Below are 16,404 nucleotides of genomic sequence, written 5' to 3'. Positions count from 1 at the left end.
ATAGAAAATGGGCAATAGAATTTGCAGTTAGGAGTTTAGTAATTGACTCTCAGTCTATATTGGGAAATGAAAGATAAAACATTTTGGTGATAAAAATATAAATTTTAAGATATACAACACAATGAGTGAATAATGATGTAAACTGTGGACTTCAGTTAGTGATAATATATCAGTATTGGGCTGTCAGTTGTGACAAATGTAGCACACTCATGCAAGATGTTAATTATGGAGGAAACGGGGAGGAGAGGGGGGAGGTGAGGAGGTATATGGGAACTCTCTGTACTTCCTGCTCAATTTTTCTGAAGGTACTAAAAAAAATGAAGTCTATTAGTTTAGAAATTTTAAGTATCTGGTTTAATGTTCCTTAACAAGTTCATATCATACAAGTTAGTGTTTAACCTCCTGACCCTTGGGATTTCTTGGGTGAGATGAATCTGGTTTGCAGTTTGAGCTCTTATGTCAGGTAGATTTGGTACTCTCTGTTTTTCTAATGTTCATTAATTGTGCTTTTACCTTCCCTCCCTATCTGTTGAAACAGCTGGATTGCCAAGATGCCTTGGAAGCAGCAGCCCGAGCTGAGGGCCTTTCCCTGGATGCCTCCATGCATTCTCAGCTCAGAATCCTGGATGAGGAACATCCCAAGGGAAAGTACCATCATAGCTTAAGTGCTCTGAAGCCCATCCGGACCACTTCCAAGTAAGAGGTTCTGCTGGTTAGTGGCTTGTCTGTGAAGCACCAGAAATGATTCGGGCTAAGATTAGACTATTTGGAGAAAACCTGGGTTTAGCCAGGAGTTCTGTATACTAAACATTGTATTGTAAGTGTTGGCTAGCCTCTCCACGTGTGTTGACAATTTTGTGCTTTGGGTTTTCTCTCCTCAGACACCAGCACCCAGTGGACAATGCTGGGCTCTTCTCCTGTATGACTTTTTCTTGGCTTTCTCCTCTGGCTCGCATAGCCCACAAGAAGGGGGACCTCTCAATGGAGGACGTGTGGTCTTTGTCCAAGTACGAGTCTTCCGAGGTGAACTGTAGAAGGTAGGCGTCTCTGATCCACCCTCATCTCCCACGTACTGGTTGTGTAGGGCCTGAGCTAGGAGTGTGGGTCCAGCAGTGTCAAGTCCAGAGCTCTGTGTCCTTTTAGGATCTGAGCTATCCTATGGAGGGAGGGTAGCCTGGGGGTGACTTTCCCTTTGCTCTTCTGCTTTATCTCCGATATCATCTTTAATCCTGTTTTAACCACGGGCTTTCTCTCTCTCTCTCAGCCCCGCTTCTCTTCCTGAGTCTGCAGGGAGATTATGTTGCTGCCTTGTGACAGAATACATTTTTGTGGTAGCCGATTGTCATGATTAAAATCTAGTTACGACTCTACATTTTACCACAGGATCCTTCAGAAAGGGTTGGGGACCCTTGAGGAAGGAAGTTCTTATCCACAGGCAGATTCTATTCAGGGATAATTTTTCTGGGTGGAAGGAAAGACTTTCGTTCTCATCATTTTCTGAATCCTGAGAGGCTCCCTATACAGGGTAAATATGTAGTTACCCAGGAAAGGTCTCTCTTCCCCAGAAGGTGAAGACTGTACATAACTTGAAAGGAGAGACTGGTGTGAATGGTGGCAGGAGGGAGGCCGGGGGTGGGGGTGGTGTGTGTGCGTATTCCCTGGAGAGATGTGTGACGGAGGACATGTGCCCTTGTTAAGACTAGAGAGACTGTGGCAAGAAGAGCTGCATGAAGTTGGGCCAGACGCTGCTTCCCTCCGGAGGGTTGTGTGGACCTTCTGCCGCACCAGGCTCATCCTCTCCATCGTGTGCTTGATGATCACGCAGCTGGCTGGCTTCAGTGGACCAGTAAGTCCTAACCATCCTTCCTGACAGTCTCCAGGGCCCCAGCCATGGCCAGCTGTAACCTTCTTGTTCTGTTGCAGGGGTCGCCCTCACCTTTGGGCTAGTTAGCAGCCTTAGAGATGCCTCCAGGTCTGTTGCAAGGACGCAGTTGATGTTGGGGTAAATGGTGGTTTGTGAGAACTGGAAGGAGGACAGGGCCGCATTGCCAGAGGAGAAGCGGACCTGGCTTGCTTCCCTGGGGTGGGGGTGAAGCTGAATGACTCCAGCTCTGCCCAGGGCCGCGCTGCTTTGCGGCGTATCGACACGAAACGACAGTCCTGGTTCGGGAAAGGTGTCTCACAGTTCCGTGAGCAGCCACGAGCAGTGTTGTGTGGCGTAGGCTGTTGCGTTGGTGCTGGTGACACACTGAAGGTCTGGGGGCAGAGTTGTCACATGTTTGACGGTTCTGTGGCACATGAGCCCTCAAGAAGCTGGAGGACTGTTGAGGTTCTTAGAGGCTAACCTGAAGTCCATTTCAAGTTCTGGTTTATAGTGTAAACCGTGTGGCAGGTGTTGGGGTTGCAGCCCTGGTTTTCCTAGTGTTGCTGAAGCAGAGTAGGGGAGAAGAGTGATGGTCACGCTGTTTTCTGGACGCCTGTTTCTTACACCTGCTGTGCTGCCTTACACTTGAGACTTTGATTAAATCTATTCTCTACATATTTGCCTTGAGGCATCGGAGCCGTAGTACTCCTTAATCTGTGCGTTTTCCGTGTGTGGGTAAGCTGGAGGTTCATGGTTTTGGTAAGTATGGGCCTAAGGTGCATGGTGATTAGGTAAAACTAATTTGCAGTTTTTCTGTTTTTTTTTTTGTTTGTTTGTTCGTTTGTTTTTGTTTTTAATGTCTGATGCCTTTTAAAAGTTTTGATCTCTTTTCTGGAGCAGAGAACACTACTTTTCTGGTATTGGGTTTCTTATTAATTGACCAACTAACATACTTTTGTATAAGTTTTAAGTAAGAGGGACCATGTAACTGAATATCATGTCACTGACCAAAATGGCAAACGTTTTCGTAGGACCAGCTTCCCCCAAGAAGAGCTTCTGTCATTGTTTCACTACAGGGCTGGTGGCTGCTCTGATCTTTGGAAGAATTCTTGCAGCTGGGTAGCACGGTATACAGGCTTCCTTGATTCCATTTGGCCAACGCAAGAATTTAATTGGCTCCTCCCACCTACCCCCCCCCCCCAAATTCCATAGATTGTTGGGATTTTAATTTTTTACTTGGGAAAAAAAGTTTCTTATGCTTGTTCAGCTTGGGGGGCCTTACAGTCACTCACTTGAGCATCTGCATATTCCTTTATCTCTCTTTTAAGGCACAGCACACTGGAATACTAATCTCTAGTAAACTCTTCTAGATGCCAGGGAAAGCTGAGAGCCTTCCTTTAATAGGAAAACAGCAGCACGCTTTTCCTTTTCTCCACCCTCTTGAGGAAGAGCACCTTAAGGCCTGTGTTATTTCGGGAGATTTTCCCCTAGAACAATCAAGAAAGCAACGGTCCCATCCACAGTGTCTCTAATTAATGAAAAAAGATTTCAAATTGTAAGCAATGAAAACTTCTTTTTTGGAACTCTAATTCTGACAAATTTCTTTTTAATTGGAAATTTGAAGGATCGGGTTTGAGATTAGTATTAGCAATGAGCATACCTTCCATCTGTGGAATTAAATCCTCTGGAAGAACATCCATTTTAGATTTTTGCACATTTTCTAATATGGCAAGGCTTTCAAACTGGCTTAGACTGTTCTTACAGAAATCTACGTAAGATCTGACTCCCCAGATACCATATATTTTTTTAATCTCCCCTCAGGTCTCACTGAACCTTGGTAGCCATATGCAGAGCAAATAAAACACAATCAAGTGACTGTGTTTTGTTTTGTTTTTTAACTGCTGGCCAGCTGGGGCTGGACATTAATGATCAAGATGATATAAGGTTTCAGTGATGCCAGTGGACCAGTGCTCTGCGCACGGTGTCCAAGGGTCACCATAGTGTTAATGGAGAGCCAGAATCTCTAAGGGTATGGTCCTGACCTACGATGAGTGACCAAATTGCTAAACTTGCAGAGATGCTTTGTGGCCTTCTTGGATTAAAACAGTTTTAAAAGACCAGGCCTGACCTACGATTTGTGTGTAAAGAATTAGCATCCGCCCTGTAGATCTGTAAGAGACAGCTCCCTCCTGCAGTGCTATCTCTTGGTGAATGCTAACTCTGCTCACGGGCCTTTTGGGGAAAGGACAGTGAAAAGCCTCTAGAGAGGTAAGTTTCCCACCCTTCCAACCTCTCTCCAGCTGCAGCTTGCTTGATGCTGTCAGGATCTGGATTTGGGGGGAGTATCTCTGTAGTGGAACCAGTGACAGAAGCTGTTCTTTAGAATTTTCAGGATGGCTGTATTCTGCGGTCAGAATGAGAGAGTCAAGCTGGGCAGAATCTCTCGCCAAGAGTTCAGGTAAGGTAATGTTTATTCACTGGGAATGCTTTCCACAGCCAGACAACTATGCTGACAGTCTCGAGTTTTCTCCCAGTTTGTTTAAATTTAAATGATTAATTTGTAACCTTTTAAAACGAAATTTTGGTTAGATTTTTCATGAAAACCTTTTTTTTTTCTTTGTTCCATATGAAATGGTTTGAAATGTAATTGTTTTTAAAAAACCCCCTATGTGTTGGAAATTCTATAATCTGCTGTTTCCTCTTTTCCCTCCCCTTTGAAAGTTTTGCATAGTGTAAGCATTCATTTTGTCTTTTACCTTCCCCCTGCTCCTCCTCTCTGGGAGGTACTAATGCTATTACCTGGTGCTGAAAAATGGCACAATAAAGGTATGGGAAGGAAGGAACCCCAAACTACAACCTGCTGTCCTTTCACGCCTTCCTTTGGAGACTGCTCCGTCAGTGCCGAGGTGTGTGAGAAAATGCTTTACTGCACCGCCATCTTACTGAGTTGCTTCACGTGAGGAAAATGGGGTTTTGACCCTGCCACTCAGTGACTCAGTTCCACATTTTGGATTGCATACTGGAAAAGAAGCCAATCTTCTTGCTAGTAAACCAACAACCCAGCTGTATGCAGTGGTGACCCAAGCAATGGATATAAAACCTAAAAATCCGAGGGAGGGGAGAGATGGGATACAATAGTTCTTGGAATCTGAAATCTCCTATTTATTTGATCAGGTTATTTACTGAGACTTGACATAAATCTGATTGGTGGGAATCTCTTAGGCTCTAGTCAACATCTGATATTAATTTCCTCTCAGGAAAAACAAGAAATACCGATTTACCCAGAGAGAGTCTGGGATCTGGAATTCAGCGTTAGCTGCTTCAGGACAATTGCTTCTGGCCTCCATTTTTGTCTGTCATTCAAGCGCTGGTTTCCAGCTACAGTACCCTTTGCTATAAGGATCGGTGTAGATGGGTGAATGGGTTTCTCCTTAATTTTATTTTCTTCCTTCAGGGAGGGGGATTGATTTGGCTTTCTTTTGTTGTGCTTTGTTTTGTTTCATTTTTGGCAAGGTCAACTTTAGCTGCAAGGACTCGAAAAGACTCTGAAGGATGCCACCCGTTTTTCCTTGAGGCCTAGATTTTTGTATTCCCTCCAGAGCAGAGGTCACTCCTCACAGGCTAGTGAACCAATAGCACCAGTGATTTTAAGCAGAGTCAACTTTTTGGGGAATTTTCAGTTTTGTTTTTTGTTTTTTTAATTCTCTTTCCTTAGCAGCAAGGTTTTTATTCCTGGAGAATCTCCTCTATTGCAGACTAACTGCAACTTCAGGAGCCTAACCGATTAAGTGCTGTCAGCTTGATGCGCTACTCCGGACTCTGGAAACAGTTATTGGTTCTATGCTGTAATTTCCGCTGTGTGTAGTTAAAACAACAGTCGAGGCCAGACCTGTTGGCTGGCTAGCCCTGTATAACTCGACTCTGTATGTTCCCATGTATGTTACCGCAATGCTCCTCCTGTTGTACAGTGTCTGTGAGATGCTCTTTGAAGATGGTACTTTTTATTTTTTTCATTTTCAATAAAAGTACATTACCTCCCACTTCCTGGTATTTAATCCTGTTGCTGAATGTGCCTCGTGTGAGTGTGTGCTCCGGCGTTGCAGGACCTCAGAGCTGGAGGTGGCACTCGGTGGTTCTTGGGGGCTGCTGCCTTCCCTCCCTGCAGGTGGTGTTAGACATGTGCTACCTGAGGTAACATGTTTTTGTTTTTGGGAGGGAGTGGGGAGTGTGGGAGGGCCCTTGGGAGGGTCTCTGGATTTTGAATAGTAAGCTTTATTTGCTCTCTTCTGTACTATTAAACTGCTGATGTTTATTTTCAGGAATGTTTTGCAAATGCACTTCTCACTCTTCCCCAGTCCAACTGTAGGTACACTGTTCCTTTTTATCAAATAAGCACGTTTGAAACGATCCAAAAAAAAAAAAGAAAGGGTCTTAATTTCATGTAAAGAAATGTATCATTGTGTGGAGATACTGGAATAAGGTCAAATATATACTTTTTAATGACCGTGTGTTGAGAATGAATTTCAGCTCATGGACAGGTTTATGTTACATTAGAAAGAGTATGGGTTTTGGTGGTGTCCTGAAGGAAGATAGTTTCAAATTAGATCTACCTCCTGCAAATTGCTCTGCGTAAATAGCTGCAGGTGGACCGTCAGCAATAGTTGGTCCTCCAAGAAGGTCTTTCTCTGCTTAGGCACTTATCACTGTACAGTGGAGCTGCCTCCTCTTTCTAACTTAACATAAAACTGGCGTGGCGTGTGAGTGCTGTGGAGAAGCTGACGGTGGTGTGTGTTTCTCCCTGTAGGCCTTCGTGGTGAAACACCTCCTGGAGTACACCCAGGACACAGAGTCTAACCTCCAGTACAGCTTGCTGTTAGTCCTGGGCCTCCTTCTGACAGAAATCGTGCGTTCTTGGTCACTTGCACTGACGTGGGCATTGAATTACCGAACTGGGGTCCGCTTGCGGGGGGCCATCCTGACCATGGCGTTTAAGAAGATCCTTAAGCTGAAGAACATTAAGGAGAAGTCCATGGGTGAGGTGAGCGAGGGGTGTTTGCTTCAGGGCAGAGAGAAAGCTCCCAACCTGAGCTCTTTCCTTCCCTTGGGTCCCCGTTCTGTCCTTCCTCTTCCTCCCGAGGCAGTGCCTGCGTCCTCGCAGTGTCTACTCACTGCTCTTTGTGTCTTGTAGCTCATCAACCTGTGTTCCAACGATGGACAGAGGATGTTCGAGGCAGCTGCCGTTGGCAGCTTGTTGGCTGGAGGACCTGTTATTGCCATCTTGGGCATGATTTATAATGTAATTATTCTGGGACCAACAGGCTTCCTGGGATCAGCTGTTTTTATCCTCTTTTATCCTGCAATGGTGAGTAAGCCTCCTTACTGTATTTTGGCAGATGAGTTAACTCAGATGAGTAACTCAGATGAGTTACTTCCACTGGGCTATATATAGTAGGCACCACCGAGGTATCACATCTTTGATTGGAAATTTCCTTTAAGCAGGTACCTGGTTTGGAAATGTCTAGAAAGAGCTAGACAGTGTTCAGTCCATACAGGCAGCATTTTGACTTCAGAGGACGTCAGATGTCTCTTGAATAAAGGCAGTAGCTCCTAAGTGAGATTTAAAAAGAGGGAGTGTGAGTGAAGGAGGTCAGCAGGTGAACCCTGCTTCTCCCAGGTAACACAGGAGGGATTGAGTCACACCACCTCAAGGTGATGCTAACTGATATGGCTCTCCCGCTTCCCTTTGGTAGCATAGACATCTGTGATTACTCTGAGGACAAATATTTACTTGTCTTAACTTTCTTCCAAAGGATGAGAGTCAAATACTATTTGATTATAATTTAATAGACCACTTTTATTAAAAAGCAGTGCAACTACGGGATGCTCCCTTTATTTATAATAATCTTAAGTGGATTTATCTCCCAGAAAGACTAAACAGTTCTAACTCTGAATAAGCTCTGACTTGGCATGACATCGCTTTTCCTTTCAGATGTTTGTATCGCGGATCACTGCATATTTCAGGAGAAAATGTGTGACCATCACAGATGACCGTGTCCAGAAGATGAATGAAGTCCTCACCTACATTAAATTTATTAAAATGTATGCCTGGGTCAAAGCATTCTCTCAGAGTGTACAAAGTGAGTTTAAAGACTTCATATGTGTATATGGTAGAAGGATGTTGGCTTCTGTGCTCCCTGAGCACATTAGCTACTGGGAATCCTAATGTCATAGGATCATAATACCTTATGTTCTTATAATAGCCTATGAGCTTTACGTTGATAGGGATCTTAGAGACTGGCACCCATAACCTCATCTCACAAATGAGGAAATTGAGACCTGAGAAAATTGTGATTTTTTTTCCCAGGATAACTCAGCTGGTTATGAGTAATTCATTCAGCATTCAGTTTCAAAGCCCCCTATCTATACTCTCATCCAGCCCATAATTTTCTGGTCTGGCCATGAGGACATCACAGAAAACAGTATCAAGTGGCTGCTGAGAGCTCCACTTCTGCCCCCACCACTCTGTGGGTGCATGTGCACTAGGGGTAGGTGGGTGTGAGACCCTGGGGGTAGTGCTGGGAGAAGGACTAGGCTGGGGGTCAGGACAGCTGGACTCTGAGCCTCGCTCTGCCACTCACTCACAGGAGTCTTTTAATTTGGTTTCTTTTCAAATAATTGATTTGTGTTGAGTCACGAGGTTCTCAGTGCCTGCCCCGATACTGATCCGTAAATTCAGTGCAGACATAAACATGTCATATGTAAATGCCACAAAGTTTGGAGGAATAATTAGCACATTAGCTGAGCATTCCAAAAGATCTCAACAAAAGTTGAAATCTTGGGCCCTAAAAAAGGTGAATTTAAGAAAAATATATTTAAAGGCACTTTAGGGGACTTCCCTGGTGGCACAGTGGTTAAGAGCATTCCAAAAGATCTCAACAAAAGTTGAAATCTTGGGCCCTAAAAAAGGTGAATTTAAGAAAAATATATTTAAAGGCACTTTAGGGGACTTCCCTGGTGGCACAGTGGTTAAAAATCCGCCTGCCAGTGCTGGGGACATGGGTTCAAGCCCTGGTCAGGGAAGATCCCACATGCCATGGAGCAGCTAAGCCCGTGCGCCACAACTACTGATCCTGTGCTCTAGGGCCCACGAGCCACAACTACTGGGCCCGTGTGCCACAACTACTGAAGCCCACGCGGCTAGAACCCGTGCTCTGCAACAAGAGAAGCCAATTCAATGAGAAGCCCTCACACCACAACGAAGAGTAGCCCCCGCTCGCTGCAACTAGAGAAAGCCGCGCAGCAATGAAGACCCAACACAGCCATAAATAAATAAATAAATAAATATATAAATATATAAAGGCACTTTAGAGTTCAAATGAGAAGACATAGTTACATTTAAATTTAATTTAAATATAAAGGATATGACTGTTCATTGACCATAATCTAACAGTGAGCTAACCTGAATATGATCCAGTTAAAAAGTTGGTGCAGGGGACTTCCCTGCGGTCTACTGGTTAAGACTTCGCGCTTCCACCGCAGGGGGCGTGTGTTCCGTTCCTGGTCAGGGAAACTAGGATCCCACATGCTGCGTGGCATGGCCAAAAAATAAAAAAGTAAAAAAAAGTTGAAAAGTTGGTGCAATTTTGGGTTGAATAGAAATACAGTGTTCAGTTCAAGGAAGCTGTTTTATTTTCACTGCTTGGTTTGTTGACTAAACCTTCAGGAACATTGTGTCCACTTCATAAACTTTAATGATGAGCGGTCAGAAGCGTCTAGCAGAGGATTAGGCTCCCTCTTTAAGTAGTGAGTTTGTTGCCAATAGAATGGAACAATTGGGTGCTAACAGGACATCTGCCAAGCCTGTTGGCAGGGTCACCAATGATGGTCCCTTCTGGCTCTCAGATTCTAATTTTCTCAGTTTTATAATCTTCTTTCTGAGACTCCACTGATCCTTCAGCCCCTGACTTTGGTATCTTTACCTGTGTGTTTTAGCTTGAAAAGAGCATTCTTGCTCATTACAGACTCGGGCAAGTTATGTGATACGTGTTAAAACAATGAGTTGAATTTTTTTAAAGTATGACTTGAGAGCTGGCTCTCAATATATTTCCCAGTGTTTGGGACAGTGGTAATACCTTTAAAGGTCAGTTCTTAGTCTCCCAGAAAAATTGCTTTTATGTTTGAAAATTTTTTGAAAATACCTCACCGCTTTATTGTCATACTTCTTACTCCCTTGTCTTTTGTACTCTATGGTTGCTCTGTTAATAAGGTTGTCAGTTTTATAAATATTTAAGAAAAATCACTCTGCTTACAAAAATTGTATTTCACTCATCTTCTTCCAATCACCCTTACTGCTTTTTGTGTGAAAGCCTCTGTTTTAGCACCAACATACAGTAGGCACCCTAGTAAATCTTAGTTCCTTTTTTTTTTTTTTTTTTTTTTTGCAGTATGCGGGCCTCTCACTGTTGTGGCCTCTCCCGTTGCGGAGCACAGGCTCCGGACGCGCAGGCTCAGCGGCCGTGGCTCACGGGCCTAGCTGCTCCGCGGCATGTGGGATCTTCCCGGACCGGGGCACGAACCCGTGTCCCCTGCATCGGCAGGCGGACTCTCAACCACTGTGCCACCAGGGAAGCCCTTAGTTCCTTTTTAATTCTCCATTATCATTGTATAGTCTTTCTTATAAGTACCTAACCTAGAAATAAACAACCAGGGAAGCAAACAAAACTGCCACTAGCAGATATGATTAATGTGTTCATTCCTTCTAAACATAAGAAATTTGCAAAAACAATTAGACTAAGGCAGAAGATGATCATTGTACTGAGAAGTAGTGACAGTTTTCTGTTAGATTCATTCCTGTGACTTGATCCATTTCAAACCTCAAGCTTGTGTGCCAGCTTTTGTGATTGTAATTGATGGCCATATTGACCTAGTTTTTTGCATCATAGATGTTACAGGGTCGTTTTAAAACCTATGGTGGCTGAAGACCTACCAAGTCTTGTTTGGTGACAGAGGAGCACTATCCCATGGTTTCTTTCGACTTGCTTTTTAGAAACTGGCTTGCTTTTTATTCTTAGAAATCCGAGAGGAGGAACGTCGGATGTTGGAAAAAGCCGGGTACTTTCAGAGCATCACCGTTGGTGTGGCTCCCATTGTGATGGTGATCGCCAGTGTTGTGACCTTCTCTGTTCACATGACCCTTGGCTTTGATCTGACAGCAGCACAGGTCAGTGAGCCCTCAGGGCTTGGGGACGTTTTAGAAATACCACATATAGAGATGCTCTGGTCCTCTGGTTACTAGATTTGGATTTTTTTCATTCATGCGGTTAATCTGAGAAGTGGAAGAGTGGGGATTTAGCCCCAGTACCCAAATAAGTGTATGGGTTGTTTTACAGCTTTGGGTTTAATTCTGAAAATACAGGTCATTGTTTCATTCAGATTCACTGAGAATTTTAATTAGGGGTCTCAAAAACTCTACCTTAAAAATATATATATCTGAAATATATCTGACTCGTACCAACATTTGACAGTCAAGTTACAGCCCTCCTTAAACCTGAAAGGAAATTGATGACGTCGTGTTACTTTGGTCGCATAGCCTCATCAGGCTCAGTTTCTTCTCTTTTCCTATTTTCAGGCTTTCACAGTGGTGACTGTCTTCAATTCCATGACTTTTGCTTTGAAAGTTACACCGTTCTCAGTAAAGTCCCTCTCAGAAGCATCCGTTGCTGTCGACAGATTTAAGGTAAGTGGCTCCCTTCCCTCCTCCGTGTCAGGAGCCGTGGCAAAACTAACTGCTGCCTTTATTCCAATGGGCCACATGGGCTGGCTGCACTTGGCTTTTTTCACCTTTAGCCTTTCGGCAAGTTGATAAGAAAGGGGGCAGTGGAGGAGACTCAGGGGACCTCTTCAAAGAAATATGAATTTTTACCTTTTGTAGACAGCCTAGTTCTGGGCTCCCAAAATTTCAGTGTTCCCCTTCAGAACTAGTCCCTTCTGCCTGGACCTAACATGGATATATGTTATAATTTACTGGGTCTTTAAGTGATTCAAACCTAGGCAATTAGAATTATCTGGAGGCTGTCAGCTTTTTCTCACCTTGATCTACATCTACATCTACCTCTACCAAAATACTGTCGGGAATAAGCTCCTTTTGATTCTTTTCCCTGCCCTGTGGTTGCCACTCATGATACAGGTAATGCAGTGACATGGGAATAGTCATAAGACTAGATCATACTGAGAGCTGCAGTTAAGTACGTATCAGGGTTTTTTTTCCCTTGCAGGTGGTTAGTTGATTGTGCCTTGACTGTGTTTTTTGTGCCTTCAGAATAATACAAATACATGGTACAAGAGGTAGATATATTTGGGAGGGTGGAGGGAGATAGATATTTGAAAGTGGTTAATGCTTAAAAAAAAAAAAATAAAAGTCCAGCACCTGTGTGGCTGGACTCTCTTGACAAAGCCACTGCAGAGAGTAGCTCCAGCTAATCCTTCATGGCTGCTGAGAGCAATACAAAAGCAAGGTCAGTACCTTGAAGGCTTGAAGCTCAGGTGTTTGAGGGATTGATATCCTCACCTTAGGTGTTCAGGAGAAAACAAATTGGGTTTTCCTCTTAAGAAGCATGGAGAATAGCTTCCCAAGACTTATTTATATTTTACTTGTTTACAGTTAACCAGGTGAATTTTGTTTGGTCAAGAAAGCTAGTCCTCAAGAATGTGCCCCCCTACCCTAGCCCCAAGCCCTTCCTCACCCCAGCCTGGCTGCTAGAAGGCCAAGATCCAGAGCCACATGAAAAGAAATGGTCTAATTGTAATCACAGCCTTATTTTGCAGAACCCACAATATCTAGTTTTGAAGAAGGCAGATTTTTTTTGGTAAATTTAAAAAATCTTATTGGCTTTATTCAGCAATTCATAAATTGGGCAACATCCAATCTAGCAACTAGAAGGAGCTCCGAGGAGCTGTACAAAATGAAAGACTTTTATAGGTAGAAGGGAGCAGGAACAAGGAAGTTATGCTAGGCAGAAAATCACATTGGTTATTACAAGGTTACTTTCCTTTAGGGGATGGCAGGGGTCTATCAGGCGGGTTACCTAACTAGTGCTGATCAGGTGATTCCTGATTGACTTGTTTAATATTCCATTTCTGGGAGAGCTGAAACTATAGTTAAGTCTCAGTTTGGTGACGTGGGGCTTAGCATAAGTGACTCCATTTGGGGCCTGTTGTCTTGTTTTTAACAGCCTACAGGAAGCAGACCAGAACTCATCCTAAATGGATCAATTTCCTCCTAAAAGAAAAATGCAGCATTTTATATAGGATTTAACCAAGACGTAGAATCTCATAATACAATATTCAAAATGCCCAGGATACAATCCAAAATTACTCTGCATACAAAGAAAGTCTAGATACTGAGATGACCCAAATGTTGGAATTATCAGAAAAAGAACTTAGAAATGAAAAGATAGAAAGTCTCAGCAGAGAAATAGAAGATATAGAAAATAACCAAATAAAAAAATTTTAAGCTAAGAAAGTATATTAATCAAAATTTGAAAATATATTGGATGGACTTAGTAGCAGAATACAGGTGACAAAGGAAAGTCTGTGAACTTGAAGATAGATCAGTTGAAATTATCTGTGATAAGCAGAATGTCCACCCCTAAGGCAGATGTTTTGAGCATAAATTTGTCCCCCTATTTGTTTCTCTGTCCTTTTTAGTGAATGGCTTTGGTGGCATTTTGGACGAAGGAATAGGAATTTATAGTACAGATTTGTTCACACACCACCCCAACCCCCTTATTTCTCGAGAGCTCTCTTCTTTTCACTTACTAGTGAGAACCTGTTTTAGCAGGTGGCTTTTCACGCTATAGATCCTTCCTCTATCCAGGAAGCTTCAGAGTTAATAATAGAAGCAGAATCACCCCCAGCTCTGTTGTATGCCTCATGGGAATGAGTCGCATTCTAGCTAATTCCTCTTGGCAGTCTCCTCCCTCCCCCCGCCTCCACTTCTGGGAGGATGATAACTTTAGAAAGGCAGTGAGAAGCCACCTTATAACTTTTCTGATAAGACAGTCACCAGTATAGTGTTGCCAGGTTTAGCAAATAAAAACACAGGCCACCCAGTTAATAACTGCATGAGACGTACTTATACTAAAAGACTATTCATTATTTATCTGGAATCAAAATTTAACTAGGCATCCTGTATTTTATCTGGCAGCCCTATGAGTAGTCTCCTCTTCTGCTCAAAAGATACATTCTGATTTGATTGCTTCAGTGAGTGAGAGTAGTGTTTTGATGTAAAGTTGAGGTTTATGGTTTATGTATCTCTAAGATTCTGTTGTCCTGGCAGGTGCAAATCCAAGTAGATATAAATTTAGGTGTGTGGGGCGCTTGTGTGCCTCAGCATGTCCAGGCAGAGTGACCTGAAGCTGAAATCCTCCTGGGAGAAGTGCGGGGCTGCAGGGAGCCTGTGGGAAGGGAAAGTGTGGACGAGCTGTGCAAGCCAGAGGCACTAGCATAGTTTTTATAGTGCATGAGGCCTACAAGACCCATTTAGTAACTCTTTTTTTTCTTTTTTTTTTTTTTTTTTTTTTTTTTGTGTCTCCCGTTGCGGAGCACAGGCTCCGGACGCGCAGGCCCAGCGGCCATGGCTCACGGGCCCCGCCGCTCCGCGGCATGTGGGATCCTCCCAGACCGGGGCGCGAACCCGGTTCCCCTGCATCGGCAGGCGGACGCACAACCACTGCGCCACCAGGGAAGCCCCTAGTAACTCTTTAGGAGAGAGAAATGATAGGAATTCTGTCAGCATATGGTTTACTCTGTGAAGGTGGGCAGAATATTTGCCATGTTATTCTCAGTCCAGTCTCTCAGGAAGGCTCTGAACAAATGAAACCAATGGCTCTCTTCAGAAAACTGAACTTTAAACAGAAAACTACTTTTTTTAAAGGTTGACCAAGAGTGAAGATTATCTAGGAGATTTAGAAACATGACATTTCTGGGAAGATCAGGGATTGGGAATGGATAGGAGACATGGCAATTTAGGGATGCAAAGAGCAAGCTTAGGAGTTTAGGATTTAGGAGAAAGAGCTGGCTCTTAGGCAAGGGGATTATATGGTACATTTAATAGCACCTGCAAACTTTAAAATAGTTAGGGGTTCTCGGTAACTAAGCAAAGAGTCCTGCCATTAAAAATCATCTTTTCTCTAAAGACTTTCTAATGTTTTTAAAAAATTTTCATCGTACTGGGAATCCAACCGGGATAGCACCCTATAGGGAAGATCACTGGGTTAAGGGAGGTGTCAGAAGTGGTTTCAAAGTCATGGGCACATGTTGGTCCTCGGCAGAGGTTTATTATGATCACTGTTTCAGATCTAATTTCAGAGACACTTAGCTTTTCAAGCATTCCATTTCTCTTCCCCTGATATAACTCAGTGGGACTTGGGGCATGAGTGGGAGGGAAGAGTCTTTCTTTCTTCCCAAGGATGTTTCTGAGGGTGATACCCTTCCCTTCCACGCAAGCCCTTTGTTTGAATTCTCACAAGTTCCGAGGCAGGACTTGGAAGACATGAGAACTTGTTGGCGAGAAGATGTACTCCGCCGTCAATAAAACCTTAGGTACTCCTTTCTAACCGGAGCGAGCTAGGCCTGGTCACAATATCAGCTCTGCCTCTCCCCCCAACTTGTGCGTGAGGGAAGTGCCTAGGCTTGGGGGTTCCGCAGGAGTGGTCTGGAAGGCAAACAGAGTGATGAGGGTCCGGGCAGGAGGGCAGCGTGCCCGCCCTTTGGTTTCCCTGCTTGCATTTTACTACCTGCTACTCAGCAGCTCATGAGTGAGAACAGGGGCTGCAGACCAGTCAGTTAAATAGCCCTTGGTCCACATTAGACTGGTGGAAAAGGAAAGAGTAGTTTAGCATGTGACTGGTAGCATCGAGTGTTGGGCCAGTTAAGTAGGCCCCTGTCCATCCCAAGGGTGTCCCCACACTCCCGTGACCTCTCCGTGGGCCTGAGGCTGGGCTACACTAATGAGCTACCTTTTGCCCTTCAGCTTCCTTCCACTGTATAGCCTGATGTGTTTTGCTTCGTGAGTGTACGCCCTAGGCTTGTCTCCCTGGTCTTGATCCAGTGTCTCATCTTTGCACCTCTCTCACAACTCCTATCAGAGTTTGTTTCTAATGGAAGAGGTTCACATGATAAAGAAAAAACCAACCAGCCCTCACATCACGATAGAGATGAAAAATGCCACCTTGGCATGGGACTCCTCCCACTCCAGTCTCCAGAACTCACCCAAGCTGACCCCCAAAACGAAAAAAGACAAGAGGGCTGCCAGGGGCAAGAAAGAGAAGGTGAGGCAGCTGCAGCGCACTGAGCATCAGGCGGTGCTGGCAGAGCAGAAGGGCCACCTCCTCTTGGACAGTGACGAGCGGCCCAGTCCTGAGGAGGAAGAGGGCAAGCACATCCACCTGGGGAACCTCCGCCTGCAGAGGACGCTGTACAACATCGACTTGGAAATTGAAGAGGTAACCATCTACCAGGTGTCTATTCTGGCAGGGGTA

The 16,404-nt window shown here is 44.2% G+C and overlaps 1 protein-coding gene across 2 annotated transcripts in view; it reads left to right on the top strand.

Moving 5' to 3' along the window:
- Positions 1 to 16,404, top strand: part of ABCC5 (ATP binding cassette subfamily C member 5) — a 99,304-nt gene that overhangs the window by 29,751 nt on the left and 53,149 nt on the right. The window contains exons 3-11 of one of the 2 annotated variants that reach the window (XM_007119921.4): positions 539 to 696; positions 882 to 1,037; positions 1,699 to 1,846; positions 6,669 to 6,902; positions 7,053 to 7,226; positions 7,854 to 8,001; positions 10,936 to 11,084; positions 11,493 to 11,600; positions 16,012 to 16,368. In XM_007119921.4, coding sequence (XP_007119983.2) covers positions 539 to 696; positions 882 to 1,037; positions 1,699 to 1,846; positions 6,669 to 6,902; positions 7,053 to 7,226; positions 7,854 to 8,001; positions 10,936 to 11,084; positions 11,493 to 11,600; positions 16,012 to 16,368 — 1,632 coding nt within the window. Of the gene's footprint in view, positions 1 to 538; positions 697 to 881; positions 1,038 to 1,698; positions 1,847 to 4,247; positions 5,905 to 6,668; positions 6,903 to 7,052; positions 7,227 to 7,853; positions 8,002 to 10,935; positions 11,085 to 11,492; positions 11,601 to 16,011; positions 16,369 to 16,404 lie in introns of those variants that run through there. The other variant, XM_007119923.3, reaches the window with a different exon arrangement.

The sequence above is a fragment of the Physeter macrocephalus genome, chromosome 1, assembly GCF_002837175.3.
Source record: "Physeter macrocephalus isolate SW-GA chromosome 1, ASM283717v5, whole genome shotgun sequence".
NCBI classification, from domain to species: domain Eukaryota; kingdom Metazoa; phylum Chordata; class Mammalia; order Artiodactyla; family Physeteridae; genus Physeter; species Physeter macrocephalus.
Note: the sequence above shows the minus strand (reverse complement) of the source record. Positions and strands in the feature narration are given on the sequence as shown.